Raw genomic sequence first — 16,422 nt, forward strand, 5'->3', positions numbered from 1 at the left:
AAAATCCCAGCGGTGAATAAATACCACCAAAATAAAGCTTTATCTGTCTCAAAAAAATGGTAAAAAATTATTTTGGGTACAGTGTTGCATGACCGCGGAATTGTCATTCAAAGTGTGATAGTGCTAAAAGCTGAAAATTGCCCTGGTCAGGAAGGGGGTAAAAGTGTCTGGACAGGAAGTGGTTAAGGGAATGCTGTATAGTATGCAGGTGAAACATGCAAAAAAAAAAAGGTGCTGACATGATTTTTAAAATTGCTTAGTACCATGTGTTTTAGCGGGTGCAAACACATGCGCATTTGCTAATGGTGGGGGTGCCATTAAGAATGAATGGCACCCATCTATTAAGAATTAATGGCACACACTCAAATCTGCAAAAGGAAGCCCGATTTTTGTGCGTTGCAGGAAGAAGTTATCGCACAGCACCTGGCGCAAACAACTCTAAAATGTAGTTTTTGAGGCAGATTTCAGTGATCTATAGATTGTAAATCCTCTCCCCTCAAAATCCCTCTTCTCCAGCACAAATCCCCCCCCCCCTTTCCCAAAACACCAAAGCGGTAGAAAGAAGAAAATAGTCAGTAGGAGGTGTGGGCTGTGCTCCAACCAGCTCCTCTCCCTCCTGTCTGTACACAGGATTGCTCAGATCGAACTATGCAGGGTTTGATTACTACCCCCTACCCATAATTTCTGCTGCCGGGACAGGAGCAGAATAGGGCGGTAACCAAACCCTGCAAAGTCTGATCTAAGCGATCGTATGTTAACTCCTGTATAAAGAAGAGAGGGAGAGAGCACAGCCCACACTTTCTCCTGGCTCTCTGAGCTGCCATGTACTCATGTTGGTAACCCAGAAAGCTGTACAGGTCACCTGACTTGTCCTTCGGTTAGGACATGGGTGGGCAGCCAGCACAGCTTTCTGGGCTGCTGACAGGAGTAAAGATAGCATCAGAGAGAGCCGGGTGGAGGTGCAGGCTTGTGCTCTCTCCCTCCTTTCTGTATACAGGAGTTCACATAGAACACACTCAGATCAGGAGTGTACAGGCAGTTTTTTGTCCTTTGACCAAAGCAAACCGGTTGAGAGACGCTGTGGTAGACAATTCACACTCAAACTTGTAGAGTTACTTTGCTGCAAATTATACTTTTTTCTACATTTTCTTCCTTTTGGTAGGAATGCCAGTTTGTTCATATACCCCTAATACACTGCTCAAAAAAATTAAAAGGAACATAGCAAGAGTATAGCATCAAGTCAATTAAACTCCTGGGCTATTGATATGGCCAGTTAAGTAGCAGAGGGAGTTGTTACTCAGTTGCAGCTGCTTTGGTGTTAATGAAATTAACAACAGGTGCACTAAATGGGCAACAATGATACAAATCCCAAAACAGGAATGGTTTTACAGGTGGAGGCCACTGACATTTATTTCCCTCCTATTCTTTTCTGATTGATTTTCATTAGTTTTGCATTTGGCTAGGGTCAGTGTCACTACTGGTAGCATTAGGCTATACCCGGACCCTGCTGAGGTTGCACAGGCAGTCCAACTCCTCTAGGATGGCACATAAATACGGGCCATTGCAAAAAGGTTTGCGGTTTCTCCCAGCACAGTCTCAAGAGCATGGAGGAGATTCCAGGAGACAGGCAGTTACTCTAGGAGAGCTGGACAGGGCCGAAGAAGGCCCTTAACCCATCAGCAGAACCGGTATCTGCTCCTTTGTGCAAGGAGGAAAAGGATGAGTGCTGCCAGAGCCCAACAAAATGACCTTCAGCAGGCCACTGGTGTGATTGTCTTTGACCAAACAATCAGAAACAGACTTCATGAGGGTCGCCTGAGGACCCTATGTCCTCTAGTGGGCCCTGTGCTCACTGCCTGGCACCATAGAGTTCGATTGGCATTTGCCATTGAACACCAGAATTGACAGGTCCGCCACTGGCACCCTGTGCTTTTCACAAACACCACAGGACACCATTTGTCGTCTTATTAGGATCATGCCACGAAGTTGTCAGACATGCATACAAGCACAAGGGGGGCCATACAAACTACTCAGCACCATTTTGAGTTGCTGCAATGAAATTTCAGCAAAATAGACTAGCCTGCTGCATCATTTTTTCACTTTGATTTTGAGGATGTCTTTGAATTCAGTCCTCTGTAGGTTGATCATTTTCATTTCCTTCAAACGATGGGCCATCCTTACATTTCTAACACATTACTCAGTCCATATCAGTATAGATATCCAGCATTATATTTTTCCCCATTGAGATCTGATGTGTTTTCAAAGTGTTCCTTTAATTTTTTTAAGCAGTGTATATTATGAGGCTGGACAGCTGTCTGCAGTCACATATAGAGTGTTGGCTTTTCTTGGAATGGACTCAGGATGCACAGTGCTTAACTCCAAGTAATATCACTTGACTTATCAGAGGTGCTAAAGAGGTACTCCACATCTCAACAATCTATTCATTGTCATGCAATACATAAATCTAAATATACAAAAGCTGAACTCCAGATAAAATATTGAATACATACATTAGAAGGGCCCTTTCACATGTGTGGCTGGAAGGATAGGGGGGAGTGGTCAAAACAGGTGGCTAGGCTGTGATTTTACCATAAAGCTGGCAGGACCGTATACACGTTTCAGAGCATTACTGCTCTGGCAGAATTAACTCGGCCTGCAGCTAAATGCTTGATCCCACAGTTGCAGTGTGATATTTCAATACAATGCGTTACATATGGGTTTACAAAAAACAAAATAAAAGCAGGGCCAGGGCAAATGAAAACCATATGGAGTGAATCATGCAGAACTGTGATACATTTAAGGACAGCCAACTTACTTTTTGTGATACAATGTTCTGCTGGCAGAAGTCTCTTCTTCAGCAAACCCTGCAGTACTGACCGTACTGAAGGCCGATGAACTAACTGCAGCACGAACAAGTGTGACTGTGAAATAAAGAAGATGAGCTACTATGGTCCGCTTCAATAAAAAAATCTCATTCGTTTACTAAACAGCATAATGGCAAAAGATCTAGAAAATCTAAAAAGGCAGCATAATCATAAAGAGGAACTAAGCCAAGAACATTTAATGTGGGTAAAAAAAAAAAAAAAAAAGGAATAGCATTTTATATATGAATACAAAAAAAAAAAATCTTTAAGCATAAAGAAAAACAAAGTGACAACTGTAAAATTAAATATAAAATCAAACAAAGCTAAAAAAAAACCCCAAAAGCCTAGTGATATCTGTAGTTAGTCCTGCACAAAGCCTTGTTTCTGGAGAACAGATTGGAGCACTTCAACTGCTACAATGCCAAGTGTTCTATCATTTCAGAAAAATATGGATAAATTGTAACTTTGTTACCATTTGAACATGCTATCTGGATGCCGTCCTATTTTGGAGACAGACTGTGTGACTGATGTGCACTTAAGTGGCCCACACATGGATTGAAAACTGTCTGGTTCAGCAGGGACTGGCTGAATTTTGATCCATGTGAGGGCATTGTGGTTGTACAGAGGTCTGTTCAACCACCCTGACAGACCTTTGCTGCTTGATCAGCACTGCAGGCTATAGACAGACTGCAGCTGTGATTAGTGTATTCTGATCATGGCCGTGGATAAGGGGGTACCACCTGTCTTTCTGTACAGGGCCCAGGCCAGCAGGGGGGCCCGGGCAGTTGGTGAATTGAATGTGGGCAGGGAGGGCAATCGGTAAGGGCAATTACTGGAACCGGTCCCCTGTATGGTTCTCTGCAGCAGCTGAAAGCTGGCTTCTTCTCCTCATCCTCCCGCTGGCATTCAGCTGCTGCAGAAGGAGCCATAACAGGGGATGGGTTCCAGTAATTGCCACCTCCGCACCCATCACCCTCTCTGTGCAGCATAACCATACGTTTCACCCTGCTGCCCAGACCCCCCACTGTGTGCCCCCACCCCTGCAGTGCTGCTGGCTTCCCTCCTTTCCTTCCCACCGGCAGCTGCAGTCAGGCAATAGGATCCTTCAGGATGGAGACTAGAGGAAAGATCTGGTAAATATGTCACTTTCACCAGCTCCTTCCTCTCCTGAACACAATGAGTAATTGGTACCAATCACTCACTGTGTTCATTCATAACTGAAGTATAGTAAACTTTTATTTATTTATTTTTAAGGAGGTCCTGTCAGTTTGGCTGTATGGGGCCCTGTAGTTTCTAACAGCAGCTCTGATTCTTCTTTCCTGTTCAACATGCTAGATGCACAAAATAAACAGACTAATCTGTGAGATGCACAAGTTATATATGCTGACATAGGATATAATCAGTTATTGTTCTTGTCTAATAGTTTACATATAGGACATCAGAGAAGATGATTCCAGTGTCACTTTATACACAGTTTTGTGTTGATTGCTTTAGAAGATGATTTCAATAACAGCAAATCATATTTAAATATCCATACAATATAGAACATCTAGTTAATTTATTATTTAGCACACAACAGATTTAGTAGAGTATGGAGAAGTCTCAGTCGGACAGATATCACTTACACAGCAACAGGCAGTAACAGTAATCTGAATGGTGTTGCGGCCCGGTTGACAGACATGTTTGAGGTGAAGGGGTTTGTGGGAAGTCTTGTTGTCACCCCGCTCAATGGTAAGAGGTGTGGCATTGACACTGACTTGCACAGATGCTGGCCAGTTGGTGTTCATCTGCCGATCTTCATGGTGGTAGCATTTAAACTGCAGTTCCAGGTCAGACCTGTTTAGCATAGCAGAATATGAATACAAAAATATGCATATAACATGTTTATTTTTTATTTATTTATTTAAGGTACTTCTATAGCGCTATCAACTTTACACAGCACTTTACATATATATATATATTGTACATTCACATCAGTCCTTAACCCTCAAGGGGTGTACAATCTAAGGTCCCTAACTTACATTCATACATACACATACTAGGGCCAATTTAGACAGGATCCAATTAACATACCAGCATGTCTTTGGAGTGTGGGAGGAAACCGGAGTACCCGAAGGAAACCCACGCAGGCACAGGGAGAACATGCAAACTCCAGGCAGGTGGTGCCGTGGCTGGGATTCGAACCAACGACCCTAGTACTGCCAGGCGGAAGTGCTAACCATTTAGCCACTGTGCTGCCCCATATTACATAGTTACAGAGTTGATAAAGTTGAATAAACATACCGGTCCATCCAGTTCAACATACATGTGTGTGTGTGCATGCCAATGTCACTACCATTCTCAATATCCCTGTACAGTGTATTCACGAACAAACACATCTAAAAGTTATTTGGAATTTCCCTGCTGACACCACCAACTGTGGAAGGGGGTTCCACATCCCTAACGCTTTTACAGTAAAGAACCACTTACTCGGCTTCTCATCCAGTTTAATTTTGTAGCAGCATGTCTTCTCTAGAAACCTAAAATTAAATCGCTTTGCCCCAATGACATAGTCACCATTTGAACATTTGTATATTGCAATCATGTCCCCTCTTACATGTCTCTTCTCCAGGGAGAATTAGTTTAATGTATGTAGTTGTTCCTCATAACTGAGGTACTCCAGCCCCCTTATTAGCTTGTTGCCCTTCACTGGACTCTCTTCAGTTCAAGGAAATCCTTTCTGAGGATTGGTTACCAGAACTGGATGGTATACTCAAGCTGTGGCTGAACCAGAGTTTTATAAAGTGGTAGAATTATAGTTTTACTTCTTGAGTGAATACCCTTTTAATGCATGCCAATTGTCTGCTGGCCTTGTTTGCTGCAGTGCGGTATTGCATGCTATTGCTGAGTCTCATCTACTAGCACCCCCAGATCCTTTTCCATCCTAGATTCCCAACAAGTAATATGAATATTTTAGCTCCATTTTTCAATATTAAACCTGATCTGCCATTTAGCTGCCCCACCCCTCTAGTTTAACCACTTGACCTCCAGAAGATTTACCCCCTTCCTGAGCAGAACATTTTATGCTATACAGCATAGCATTACTTTAACTGACAATGGCGCGGTCATGCAACGCTGTACATAAATTAAAATTTGTGTAATTTTTTTTCCCACAAATAGTTTTTAATTTTTTGCGCTATAAACAAGAGAAGACTGACAAGTTTGAAAAAAAAACCCAAAACAATATATTTTATTTTCGGCTATGAAACGTATCCAATAAAAATAAAAAAAAAAAACAAAATCTAATTTCTTCATAAATTTAGGCCAATATGTATTCTGCTACATATTTTTGGTAAAAAAAAAAAAATCCCAATAAGCGTATATTGATTGAAATGCGCAAAAGTTATAGCGTCTACAAATGGTATATATAATAGAACTTTTTTTTTACACTAGTAAAGGTGGCGATCAGCAACTTGTAGCGGGACTGAGATACTGCGGCGGACAATCTGACACTGAGACTTTGTGGGAACCAGTGACACTAATACAGTGATCAGTGCTAAAAATATACACTGTCACTGTACTGCACTGTTAACTGTGTGCTTAACCAGTGTTTTTGTGCTTACTTTTTGCTTTTCAGGAAAACAAAATCCAGCACATCCCCGCTGACAGGACGGAGCTCTGCATTGTTTATAGTTTATATACACAGCTCTGTCCAGTGTGTCTCCTCACCGACCAGCGGGTACCGGTGGTCATCCATTGGCCGGCACCCGCTGATCGGTTCCTGCTGTGACTAAATCACAGCAGAAGCAGCGAGCCCCCTAACTGGAAGTGCAGAAACACACACACACATATATATGAGTCTGCACAGAGCGGCTGCCCTGTAGCAGTAAAGCTGGTTAACTAGGTCTTCTTGTGAAGTTGCTATATCCTGTGTGTGGTGATGTTATTGCCCTGCTTAGCTTTGTATCATCAGTCAACACTAGAATTTAATTATTTATTCCAGTCTCTATATCATTGATGAAGGCTTTAAACAGAATCTGTCCCAGGACAGAGCCCTAGCACACCCAGCTCATAACTCTAGACCAGGGGTCTGCAACTTTTAAGACATAAAGAGCCACTTGGACCCGTTTCCGAAGGGAAAAAAAAGACTGGGAGCCGCAAAACCATTGCAACATTTAAAACAAATCCGACACTGCATATATTGTTTCTTACCTTAATGCTATATACAGGATCGTGCAGTTAGCTTCATCCCCCATATAGTAATTCATCCCCCCTATAGTAATTCATCCCCCCTATAGTAATTCATCCCCCATAGTAATTCATCCCCCATAGTAATTCATCCCCCCTATAGTAATTCATCCCCCATATAGTAATTCATCCCCCCTATAGTAATTCATCCCCCCTATAGTAATTCATCCCCCATATAGTAATTCATCCCCCATATAGTAATTCCTCCTCCATAGTAATTCATCCCCCCTATAGTAATTCATCCCCCCTATAGTAATTCATCCCCCATATAGTAATTCATCCCCCATATAGTAATTCATCCCCCCTATAGTAATTCATCGCCCATATAGTACTTCATCCCCCATAGTAATTCATCCCCCATATAGTAATACATCCCCCATATAGTAATTCATCCCCCATAGTAATTCATCCCCCCTATAGTAATTCATCCCCCTATAGTAATTCATCCCCCATAGTAATTCATCCTCCATAGTAATTCATCCCCCATAGTAATTCATCCCCCATAGTAATTCATCCCCCATATAGTAATTCATCCTCCATATAGTAATTCATCCTCCATAGTAATTCATCCCCCATATAGTAATTCATCCTCCATAGTAATTCATCCCCCATAGTAATTCATCCCCCATATAGTAATTCATCCTCCATAGTAATTCATCCCCCATAGTAATTAATCCTCCATATAATAATTCATCCCCATAGTAATTCATCCCCCCTATAGTAATTAATTCCCCATATTGTCTCAATTCACTTACCTTTGCTCCGCGCGTTCCTCTCGCTGTGTTCCCGCGCTGTGTTCCTGTCTTCAGGGCGGACTGTGAGAGGAGTTCGTCACGCTGCCCCGCCTACATCCTGGCTGCCCCGCCTACATCCTGACAGCTAATGTTCCACGCTCCGCGGGCCGGATTAAAAGAGTCCTGACTTTTGAGGCGGCCGCCCGAGAGGAGGGAGGGGAGCGGGCGCCCGGCACACAGAAGAGCCGCATGTGGCTTGCGATCCGCGGCTTGCCGACCACTGAAACCCTATTGCCTGTCACCTGGTAGGCAGTGTGCTCCGGAGCCGCAGCAAAGATGAAAAAGAGCCGCATGCGGCTCTGGAGCCGCGGGTTGCCGACACCCGCTCTAGACCATTCAGAAAATATACTATTAATCACCAGCCTCTGGACACTCTCCTTCAACCAGTTTTCTATCCAGGTACTTACAACCTCATTAATACAAAAGGAATTTGTAAAGTGTTTATGGGGTACTGTAGCAAATGCCATAGCAAAAGACTAGATACACTATGTCCACAAGCCTTCCTCTATCCAAATTACAGCTTACCTGCTCACAGAATGTTAAAAGGTTGGCCAAGCATGAATGGCCTTTCATAAATCCATGTTGGTTACTACTAATGATACTATTCTCATCAGACAAAACAAAATAAATATGGGAGGCCCCAGACCCCTTAATGGGGGTACCACATCCTAAATATTAATATTCTCATCAGCAAATTCTTAAATACAGTCCATTATCATTCCTTTCAATAGTTTACATACTGTTGATGTTTGGCTGGCTGGTCTGTCTGTTCAAGGTATATACCTTGGCCCTTTTTTGAATATTGGTAAAATGTTTGCTTTTCTCATTTGGTACCATTCCAGTCAGTAAGCTGTCCTTAAAACTTATGAATTTCTCCTTTTCTAGTAGTTTAAAGAGCATGTTTAATGGTACTCAAAAAAATGTTCATTTCATTATTATGTTTAGGAAGGAGTAAACACTCCTTTAGACAGACAAACATGAAATCATGCAAATATTTCATATTTGTTCTTTTGCCACCAGTAGGCAGCAAGGAAGAGTCTGGTATTCCAGTGCTTAAAGTTGAATTAAAGACAATTTGAGGGGGGAGAGAGTGGAAATTATTATTATTATACAGTATTTATATAGCGCCAAAGGGTTTGCTCAGCGCTGTACAATAGCAAGGGGGACAGAACATGAGACAAGACAGAAACAATACAATACACGAGGGGTTCGAGGGCCCTGTGGGAGGAGGAGACCAGGGAGCTAGAGAGTAGGAGGTCCTGTGAGGAGCGAAGGGCACGGGTTGGATAGTATTTGGGTATCAGGTCGGTAATGTAGTTTGGGGTGGTGTTGTGAATGGCTTTGTAGGTCAGGGTAAGACCAGGAGCTCTGTATTGGACAGGTTAAGTTTGAGGAAATGGAGCGACATCCAGTCTGATATGTCGTTCAGGAGGTGGGCAATGCGGGCGGAGAGTGAGGGGGTGAGGTGGGGGGTGGAGAGGTAAATTTGTGTGTCGTCAGCATAGAGGTGGTAATTAAAGCCGTGGGAGTGTATTAGTTTGCCAAGGGAGGAGGTGTAAATGGAGAAGAGGAGGGGACCGAGGACAGAGCCTTGGGGGACTCCAACAGAGAGGGGGAGGGAGGGGGAGGTGGCAGTGTTATAGGTGACGCTGAAGGAGCGTTGGGAAAGGTAGGAGGAGAACCAGGAGAGAGCAGCTTCCCTGGTGCCAAGGGAGTACAGTTTAGTAAGGAGAAGAGGGTGGTCGACAGTGTCGAAGGCCATGGAGAGGTCAAGGAGCAGGAGGACAGAATAGTGGCCATTAGCTTTGGTGGTTAGTAGGTCGTTGGTGATTTTAAGTAGGGCGGTTTCGGTGGAGTGCAGGGGATGGAAGCCAGACTGTAGAGGGTCAAGGAGGTTGTTATTAGTGAGGTGGGCGCTTAGGCAATTGTAGGCCAGGCGCTCAAGGAGCTTGGAAGTGAATGGTAGCAGGGAGATGGGTCTAAGGTTGTTAAGGTCAGTGGGGTCAAGGGAGGGTTTTTTGAGTATGGGGGTGATGTATGCGTGCTTTAGAGGGGAGGGGAAATTGCCAGTGGAGAGTGAGAGATTGAAGATGTGGGTGAGGGAGCGAATGATGGAGGGGGGGGGGGGGGGGTTGACTGGAGGAGCTGTGAGGGGATAGGGTCCAGGGGGCAGGTGGTGAGGCGGGCTTCAGTGAAGACCTTAGAGACCTCCTCAGGGGTAGTTGGGTTGACGGAGTGGAGTGTTGGGGAGGTGATAGTGCGCGGGGGGTTAGGCTTAGCGGGGGGTAGTGCGGCTATGAGGTTGGAGGAGGGGAGGGTAGAGGGGTTGTAGGAGGGCGGGAGGCTGGGTGGAGAGGTAGATTGTGAATTGACAATGTCCTTACGGATTGTGTCAATCTTGTTTTGGAAATTATTGGCAATCTCGTGGGCGGTGAGTGAGGTGCTAAGTGGAGGTGGGGGGGAGGGGGGAGAGAGAAGGGATTTGAAAGTGGAGAAGAGCCGACGAGGACAGGTGGAGAGGGTGTTGATAAGGGTTACGAATTAGGCTTGCTTGGCGGCATGGAGGGAGGTGGTGTAGGTGGGGAAATGGATTAGAACATCTGTCAGGTCCTTATCATGCCTATGCCCCTGTTAGGGAGGGTCACGGTTTCTGTTTGTCCTGTTCACAATTACCATTGAAAGTGAAAGTAAAAGAAAGTACCAAATTTTGGGTCGTCACCAGAAAATTAATAAAAGGATATATCTTCCAATGGAGATACTAGTTCTAGTGACCTGGGGGGCCCAAGGGATTCCTTTAATTTGCAGTGATTTACTCAGTTCCTGTTTTGGCTATGGGACAGGAAGTGAAGGTAAATCTCCCCAATGGGACACAGCAAAACAACAACAAGAAAACCTGACAGGTGTTATAAATCTCCCTTACTCTATCCAAAATTTAAAAAAAGATGTATTTTACACAAGCACAATTTCACTTTATAGACATTCAAAACAAATTAAACTGAAGTTAACCTAAAACCCCTACAATTTCTCTTTAAAGAGCAGGGGTCCCGTTTAACATCGTTTTTCACTGAATAAGCACAGCACAGCTAGGTTACTTACCTCCACATGAGGGTCTGATGGACGGTCGGTCGTAAGTGGAACACATGATTGCTGACGGCTAGGTTGTGTTCCAATCGGAAGGGCTCCAATACTACTCCATCCCTCACAGGAAACGTCAGACGAAGTTCATCTGTGTGGCTGGCTGAGATCGAAGAAGGAGAGAAAGTGTGAACTTTCCCTTTTGCATCTGCAGTGCGACAATGTAAAAAGGCGTAAGCAAAGCTCAGGGGACCAGAGACCCCTAAAGGGTCACTGAAGCAGCAACATTAGGAACCCAAGAACAACTTGCAAATATAACAAAAATAACACTGTATGATGAACCTGGAAGCATGTGTTCACAAATAAATAAAAGGAACAAGGTGTGTGGGCAGTGTACCCCATTGTTCACAGTCAACATACAGTGCTCAGCATAAATGAGTACACCACTTTTGAAAAGTAAGATTTTAATCAATATCTCAATGAACACAAGAACAATTTCCACAATTTTGACAAAACTGAGTTTTATAGAACATTTGCTTAGCTCATTACATGAAAGTAAGGTTAATAATATAACTTAGATTACAGAATCTTCAGTTTTACTCACATTAGATGATGTAAAAATGAATATACCCCACAACAAAAACTACGACATCTACTACTTCTACTACTACATCTAGTATTCTGTATGACCTCCATGATTTGTAAGGACAGCACCAAGTCTTCTAGGCAGAAGATTAACAAGTCAGCGACATATTGCAACATCTTTTTTCCATTCTCCAAGAACAACCTTTTTCAGAGCCGGTTGGAGAGTGATCCTCAACTTGTCTCTTCAGAATTCTCCATAGGGGTTTGACTGGGTTCAGATCAGGAGACATACTTGGCCACTGAATCACTTTCACCCTGTTCTTCTTCAGAAATGCAACAGTGGCCTTAGATTTTGGATAATTTTCATGTTGGAAAAGTGCACAACAACCAAGATTATGGAGTGATGGTAGCATCTTCTCTTTCAATATAGAGCAGCACATCTGCAAATTCATGATACCATCAATGAAATGCAGCTCCCCGTCACCAGCAGCACTCATGCAGTCCCACAGGAGGACACTGCCACCACCATGTTTCACTGTAGGCACCATGCATTTTTCTTTGTACTCCTCACCTTTGCAACACCATTCAGTTTTGAAGCCATCAGTTCCAAAGACATTTATATTGGTCTCATCACTCCAGAGTACAGAGTCCCAGTAGTCTTCTTTTTCAGCATGGGCCCCAGCAAATTCTAAGTGGGCCTTTTTGTGCATGGGCTTTAGCAGAGGCTTTCTTTGTGGGCAACTCCCATGAATGCCATTCCTCTGCAGTGTATGCCATATTGTGTCACAGGAAACAATCTCCCCACTTTGGCTTTCTACTTCTTTAGCTACCTGCAGTGAACTTGCATGGTGATTTTCTTCAACCCTTCTCATCAGAAGACGCTCCTGTCGAGGTGTTAACGTCTGTGGATGACCTGGATGTCTCTGTGAGACGGTTGCAGTTCCATCTTTGTTACATTTTTGTACCACTTTTGCTACGGCATTCTGACGGATAACTTTGCTGATCTTCTTGTAGCCTTCACCTTTCTTGTGTAAAGAAATTATTTTCTTTCTCAGCCCTTGTGACATTTCTCTTCCATGCAGTTCCATTTCTGACAGCATGAAATGGGAAGGGGTTTTCTTTGTTAAGTAATGCCCTTTTATAATCAGCTGTCTGTTGAACAACTGTATATTAAATAATTAGACTCACCAATAGTTGAATTCTTGTTCATTAGGATTTTGTTGTCTAAAATTTAGCTTTGCTCCTAAGACTTTCATTGGGGTGTATTCATTTTTGCAACATGGTCTTGAATTAATTTGTTAGGAAAAATACTTTGTGTGCAAATTAACAAATCTTGTTTGCAATCAATTTGCCTGTATTTGTGGGAGTATTTTGTGGTATAGTGCCCCCACAGAAAATGTTGATTCTGTAAGGAAAGGAAAGGTTTTCTGACAAATCTGTTGGGGTACTGAGCACTGTGTAGGTACAGAAGTCACAGCACTACTGCTGAGTACTGTTCATGTGACTTGTACATCACCTGCTACAGGTGACACTGTGGTCACAAAACCTCTTTCAAACCATAAAGAAAAATTGATAATCAGTTGAGTTGCTAATGGAAGGCACAATGACTTCAGGGCACAGTCTCTCAAGTCTAAAACAGCCATTGCCAGTTATCTGGATTCAGATAGTGTGTGTGTGTCACAGACTGTTACTTGCAGATATTTTCCTGTCTGAGAGTTGAAACTTAGGACAAAGCAAAGCATGCTGCATCCCAAGAGTAGACATGAAGTGATGCAAAGTAGCAGTGTGCAGCTTACAGAGAGACCAAATAAAGCTTCTGTCCTGCATCAGCTAACTATGCTGCAGCAGTCAAAGCAGTAGGGAAATTGCCTTTAAGCAAAGGAGAGGGAAAGCCCAGAAATGTTCTCAGCCCTGGGGTCTATATTAGCTTTCAGTGTTGCTAACTGGTGAGACAATCTACTTATAACAGCACTTGGGAGCTGAGGGTTATTCTTACTAAAGGCATAAATATTTCTAAAGTAAATCAATTTGGAGTGTTGTGGGGTTTGCTTTCCATCTGTCACACATTCTTCATACATTAGCACTGTATGAAATTAGGTTTACATCATTTGCTTATATTTGCCTGCCAAGTTCACAAACTAATATAAAAATAGGAATTGTATGCTAACCGTAGAATTCTTTTCTTGGAGTCCATTGAGGGACACAGTTTGATGTTAAACAACCTAGGGTTATATTGCGGCCCATCAGAAGAAATGGACACTGGGAACATAGAGAACTAGACCGCCCCTTTGAGGATATATACTTCCAACCTCACAACCTGCTCTGTTGTAGCAAGAAGGCCAAGAGAGAACAATAATATATGGGGTGATTTAGCAGTGTCCCTCAATGGAGGCCATAAAAAAAATGTTTATGGTAAGTACAAATATTCTATTTTCTCTATGGTCCATTTAGGGACATACCTTGATGATAACTAGGCAACCTGGCAAAATCTCCTTTTTAACCACTTGCCCTCCAGAGGATTTACCCCCCTTCCTGAATAGGCCATTTTTTTGCGTTACGGCGTTGCATTACTTTAACTGACACTTGCGCAGTCATGCAACGCTGCACCAAAATTAAATTTACATACTTTTTTTCCCACGAAAAGAGCTTTTTTTCAGTGGTATTTGATCGCCTGTGCACTTTTTATTTTTTTGTGCTATAAAAAAAAAAGTCCGACAATTTTGAGAAACAAACAATATTTTTGACTTTTTGCCATTAACCATGTCCAGTAAAAAAAAACTTCAAAAATCAAATTTTGTCATAAATTTAGGCCTAAATGTATTCTGCTACATGTCTTTGCTAAAAAAAAAAAAAAAAAATCTCAATATGCGTAAATTAGTTGGTTTATGTGAAAGTTATAGCGTTGACAAATGGCGGTATATATACTGGGATTTTTTTTTTTTTTAACTAGTAATGGCGACAATCAGCGACTTATTGTGAGACTGCGGCGGGCATTCTGACACTGGGGGGAACTAACTTGATGTCACTAACATCCCCAGTGACACGAATACAGGGATCAGTGCTAGTAAAAAAAACACTGACACTGTACTAATGGCACTGGGCAGGAAGGGGTTAACATCTGAGACAATCAAAGGGTTAACTGTGTGCTGTTTTACTGTGTGATATGTTAGTGTTTTCAACTGTAAGCACGGTGCTTTGTATGGCTCTGCTATTCAGAGCCATACAAAGCAGTGTGCTGGAGCTGACGGGAGAGAACTGTATTGTTTACATATATATGTATATACAGTCAGGTCCATAAATATTGGGACATTGACACAATTCTAACATTTTTGGCTCTATACACCACCACAATGGATTTGAAATGAAACGAACAAGATATGCTTTAACCGCAGACTGTCAGCTTTAATTTGAGGGTATTTACATCCAAATCAAGTGAACGGTGTAGGAATTACAACAGTTTGCATATGTGCCTCCCACTTGTTAAGGGACCAAAAGTAATGGGACAGAATAATAATCATAAATCAAACGTTCACTTTTTAATACTTGGTTACAAATCCTTTGCAGTCAATTACAGCCTGAAGTGTGGAACACATAGACATCACCAGATGCTGGGTTTCATCCCTGGTGATGCTCTGCCAGGCCTCTACTGCAACTGTCTTCAGTTCCTGCTTGTTCTTGGGGCATTTTCCCTTCAGTTTTGTCTTCAGCAAGTGAAATGCATGCTCAATCGGATTCAGGTCAGGTGATTGACTTGGCCATTGCATAACATTCCACTTCTTTCCCTTAAAAAACTCTTTGGTTGCTTTTGCAGTATGCTTTGGGTCATTGTCCATCTGCACTGTGAAGCAGCGTCCAATGAGTTCTGAAGCATTTGGCTGAATATGAGCAGATAATATTGCCCGAAACACTTCAGAATTCATCCTGCTGCTTTTGTCAGCAGTCACATCATCAATAAATACAAGAGAAGCAGTTCCATTGGCAGCCATACATGCCCACGCCATGACACTACCACCACCATGCTTCACTGATGAGGTGGTATGCTTAGGATCAGAAGTTCCTTTCCTTCTCCATGCTCTTCTCTTCCCATCACTCTGGTACAAGTTGATCTTGGTCTCATCTGTCCATAGAATGTTGTTCCAGAACTGTGAAGGCTTTTTTAGATGTTGTTTGGCAAACTCTAATCTGGCCTTCCTGTTTTTGAGGCTCACCAATGGTTTACATCTTGTGGTGAACCCTCTGTATTCACTCTGGTGAAGTCTTCTCTTGATTGTTGACTTTGACACACATACACCTACCTCCTGGAGAGTGTTCTTGATCTGGCCAACTGTTGTGAAGGGTGTTTTCTTCACCAGGGAAAGAATTCTTCGCTCATCCACCACAGTTGTTTTCTGTGGTCTTCCAGGTCTTTTGGTGTTGCTGAGCTCACCGGTGCGTTCCTTCTTTTTAAGAATGTTCCAAACAGTTGTTTTGGCCACTTCTAATGTTTTTGCTATCTCTCTGATGGGTTTGTTTTGTTTTTTCAGCCTAATGATGGCTTGCTTCTCTGATAGTGACAGCTCTTTGGATCTCATCTTGAGAGTTGACAGCAACATATTCCAAATGCAAATAGCACACTTGAAATGAACTCTGGACCTTTTATCTGCTCATTGTAATTGGGATAATGAGGGAATAACACACACCTGGCCATGGAACAGCTGAGAAGCCAATTGTCCCATTACTTTTGGTCCCTTAACAAGTGGGAGGCACATATGCAAACTGTTGTAATTCCTACACCGTTTACCTGATTTGGATGTAAATGCCCTCAAATTAAAGCGGACAGTCTGCACTTAAAGCACATCTTGTTTGAGTTCATTTCAAATCCATTGCGGTGGTGTATA

At 42.7% G+C, this 16,422-nt stretch overlaps 1 protein-coding gene across 18 annotated transcripts in view; it reads right to left on the reverse strand.

Annotated features, from left to right (window-relative positions):
• Positions 1–16,422, reverse strand: part of ZMIZ1 (zinc finger MIZ-type containing 1) — a 470,001-nt gene that overhangs the window by 23,358 nt on the left and 430,221 nt on the right. For 17 of the 18 annotated variants that reach the window (XM_089682518.1, XM_089682525.1, XM_089682519.1 and 14 more), the window contains 3 exons: positions 10,982–11,168; positions 4,490–4,700; positions 2,816–2,921 (listed from right to left, as the gene is read on the reverse strand). In XM_089682518.1, coding sequence (XP_089538644.1) covers positions 2,816–2,921; positions 4,490–4,700; positions 10,982–11,168 — 504 coding nt within the window. The remainder of the gene's footprint in view (positions 1–2,815; positions 2,922–4,489; positions 4,701–10,981; positions 11,169–16,422) is intronic. The other variant, XM_089682524.1, reaches the window with a different exon arrangement.

This window comes from Staurois parvus, unplaced genomic scaffold (assembly GCF_062004578.1).
Source record: "Staurois parvus isolate SC_StPar_1 unplaced genomic scaffold, SC_StPar_1.0 ptg000291l, whole genome shotgun sequence".
NCBI lineage: Eukaryota > Metazoa > Chordata > Amphibia > Anura > Ranidae > Staurois > Staurois parvus.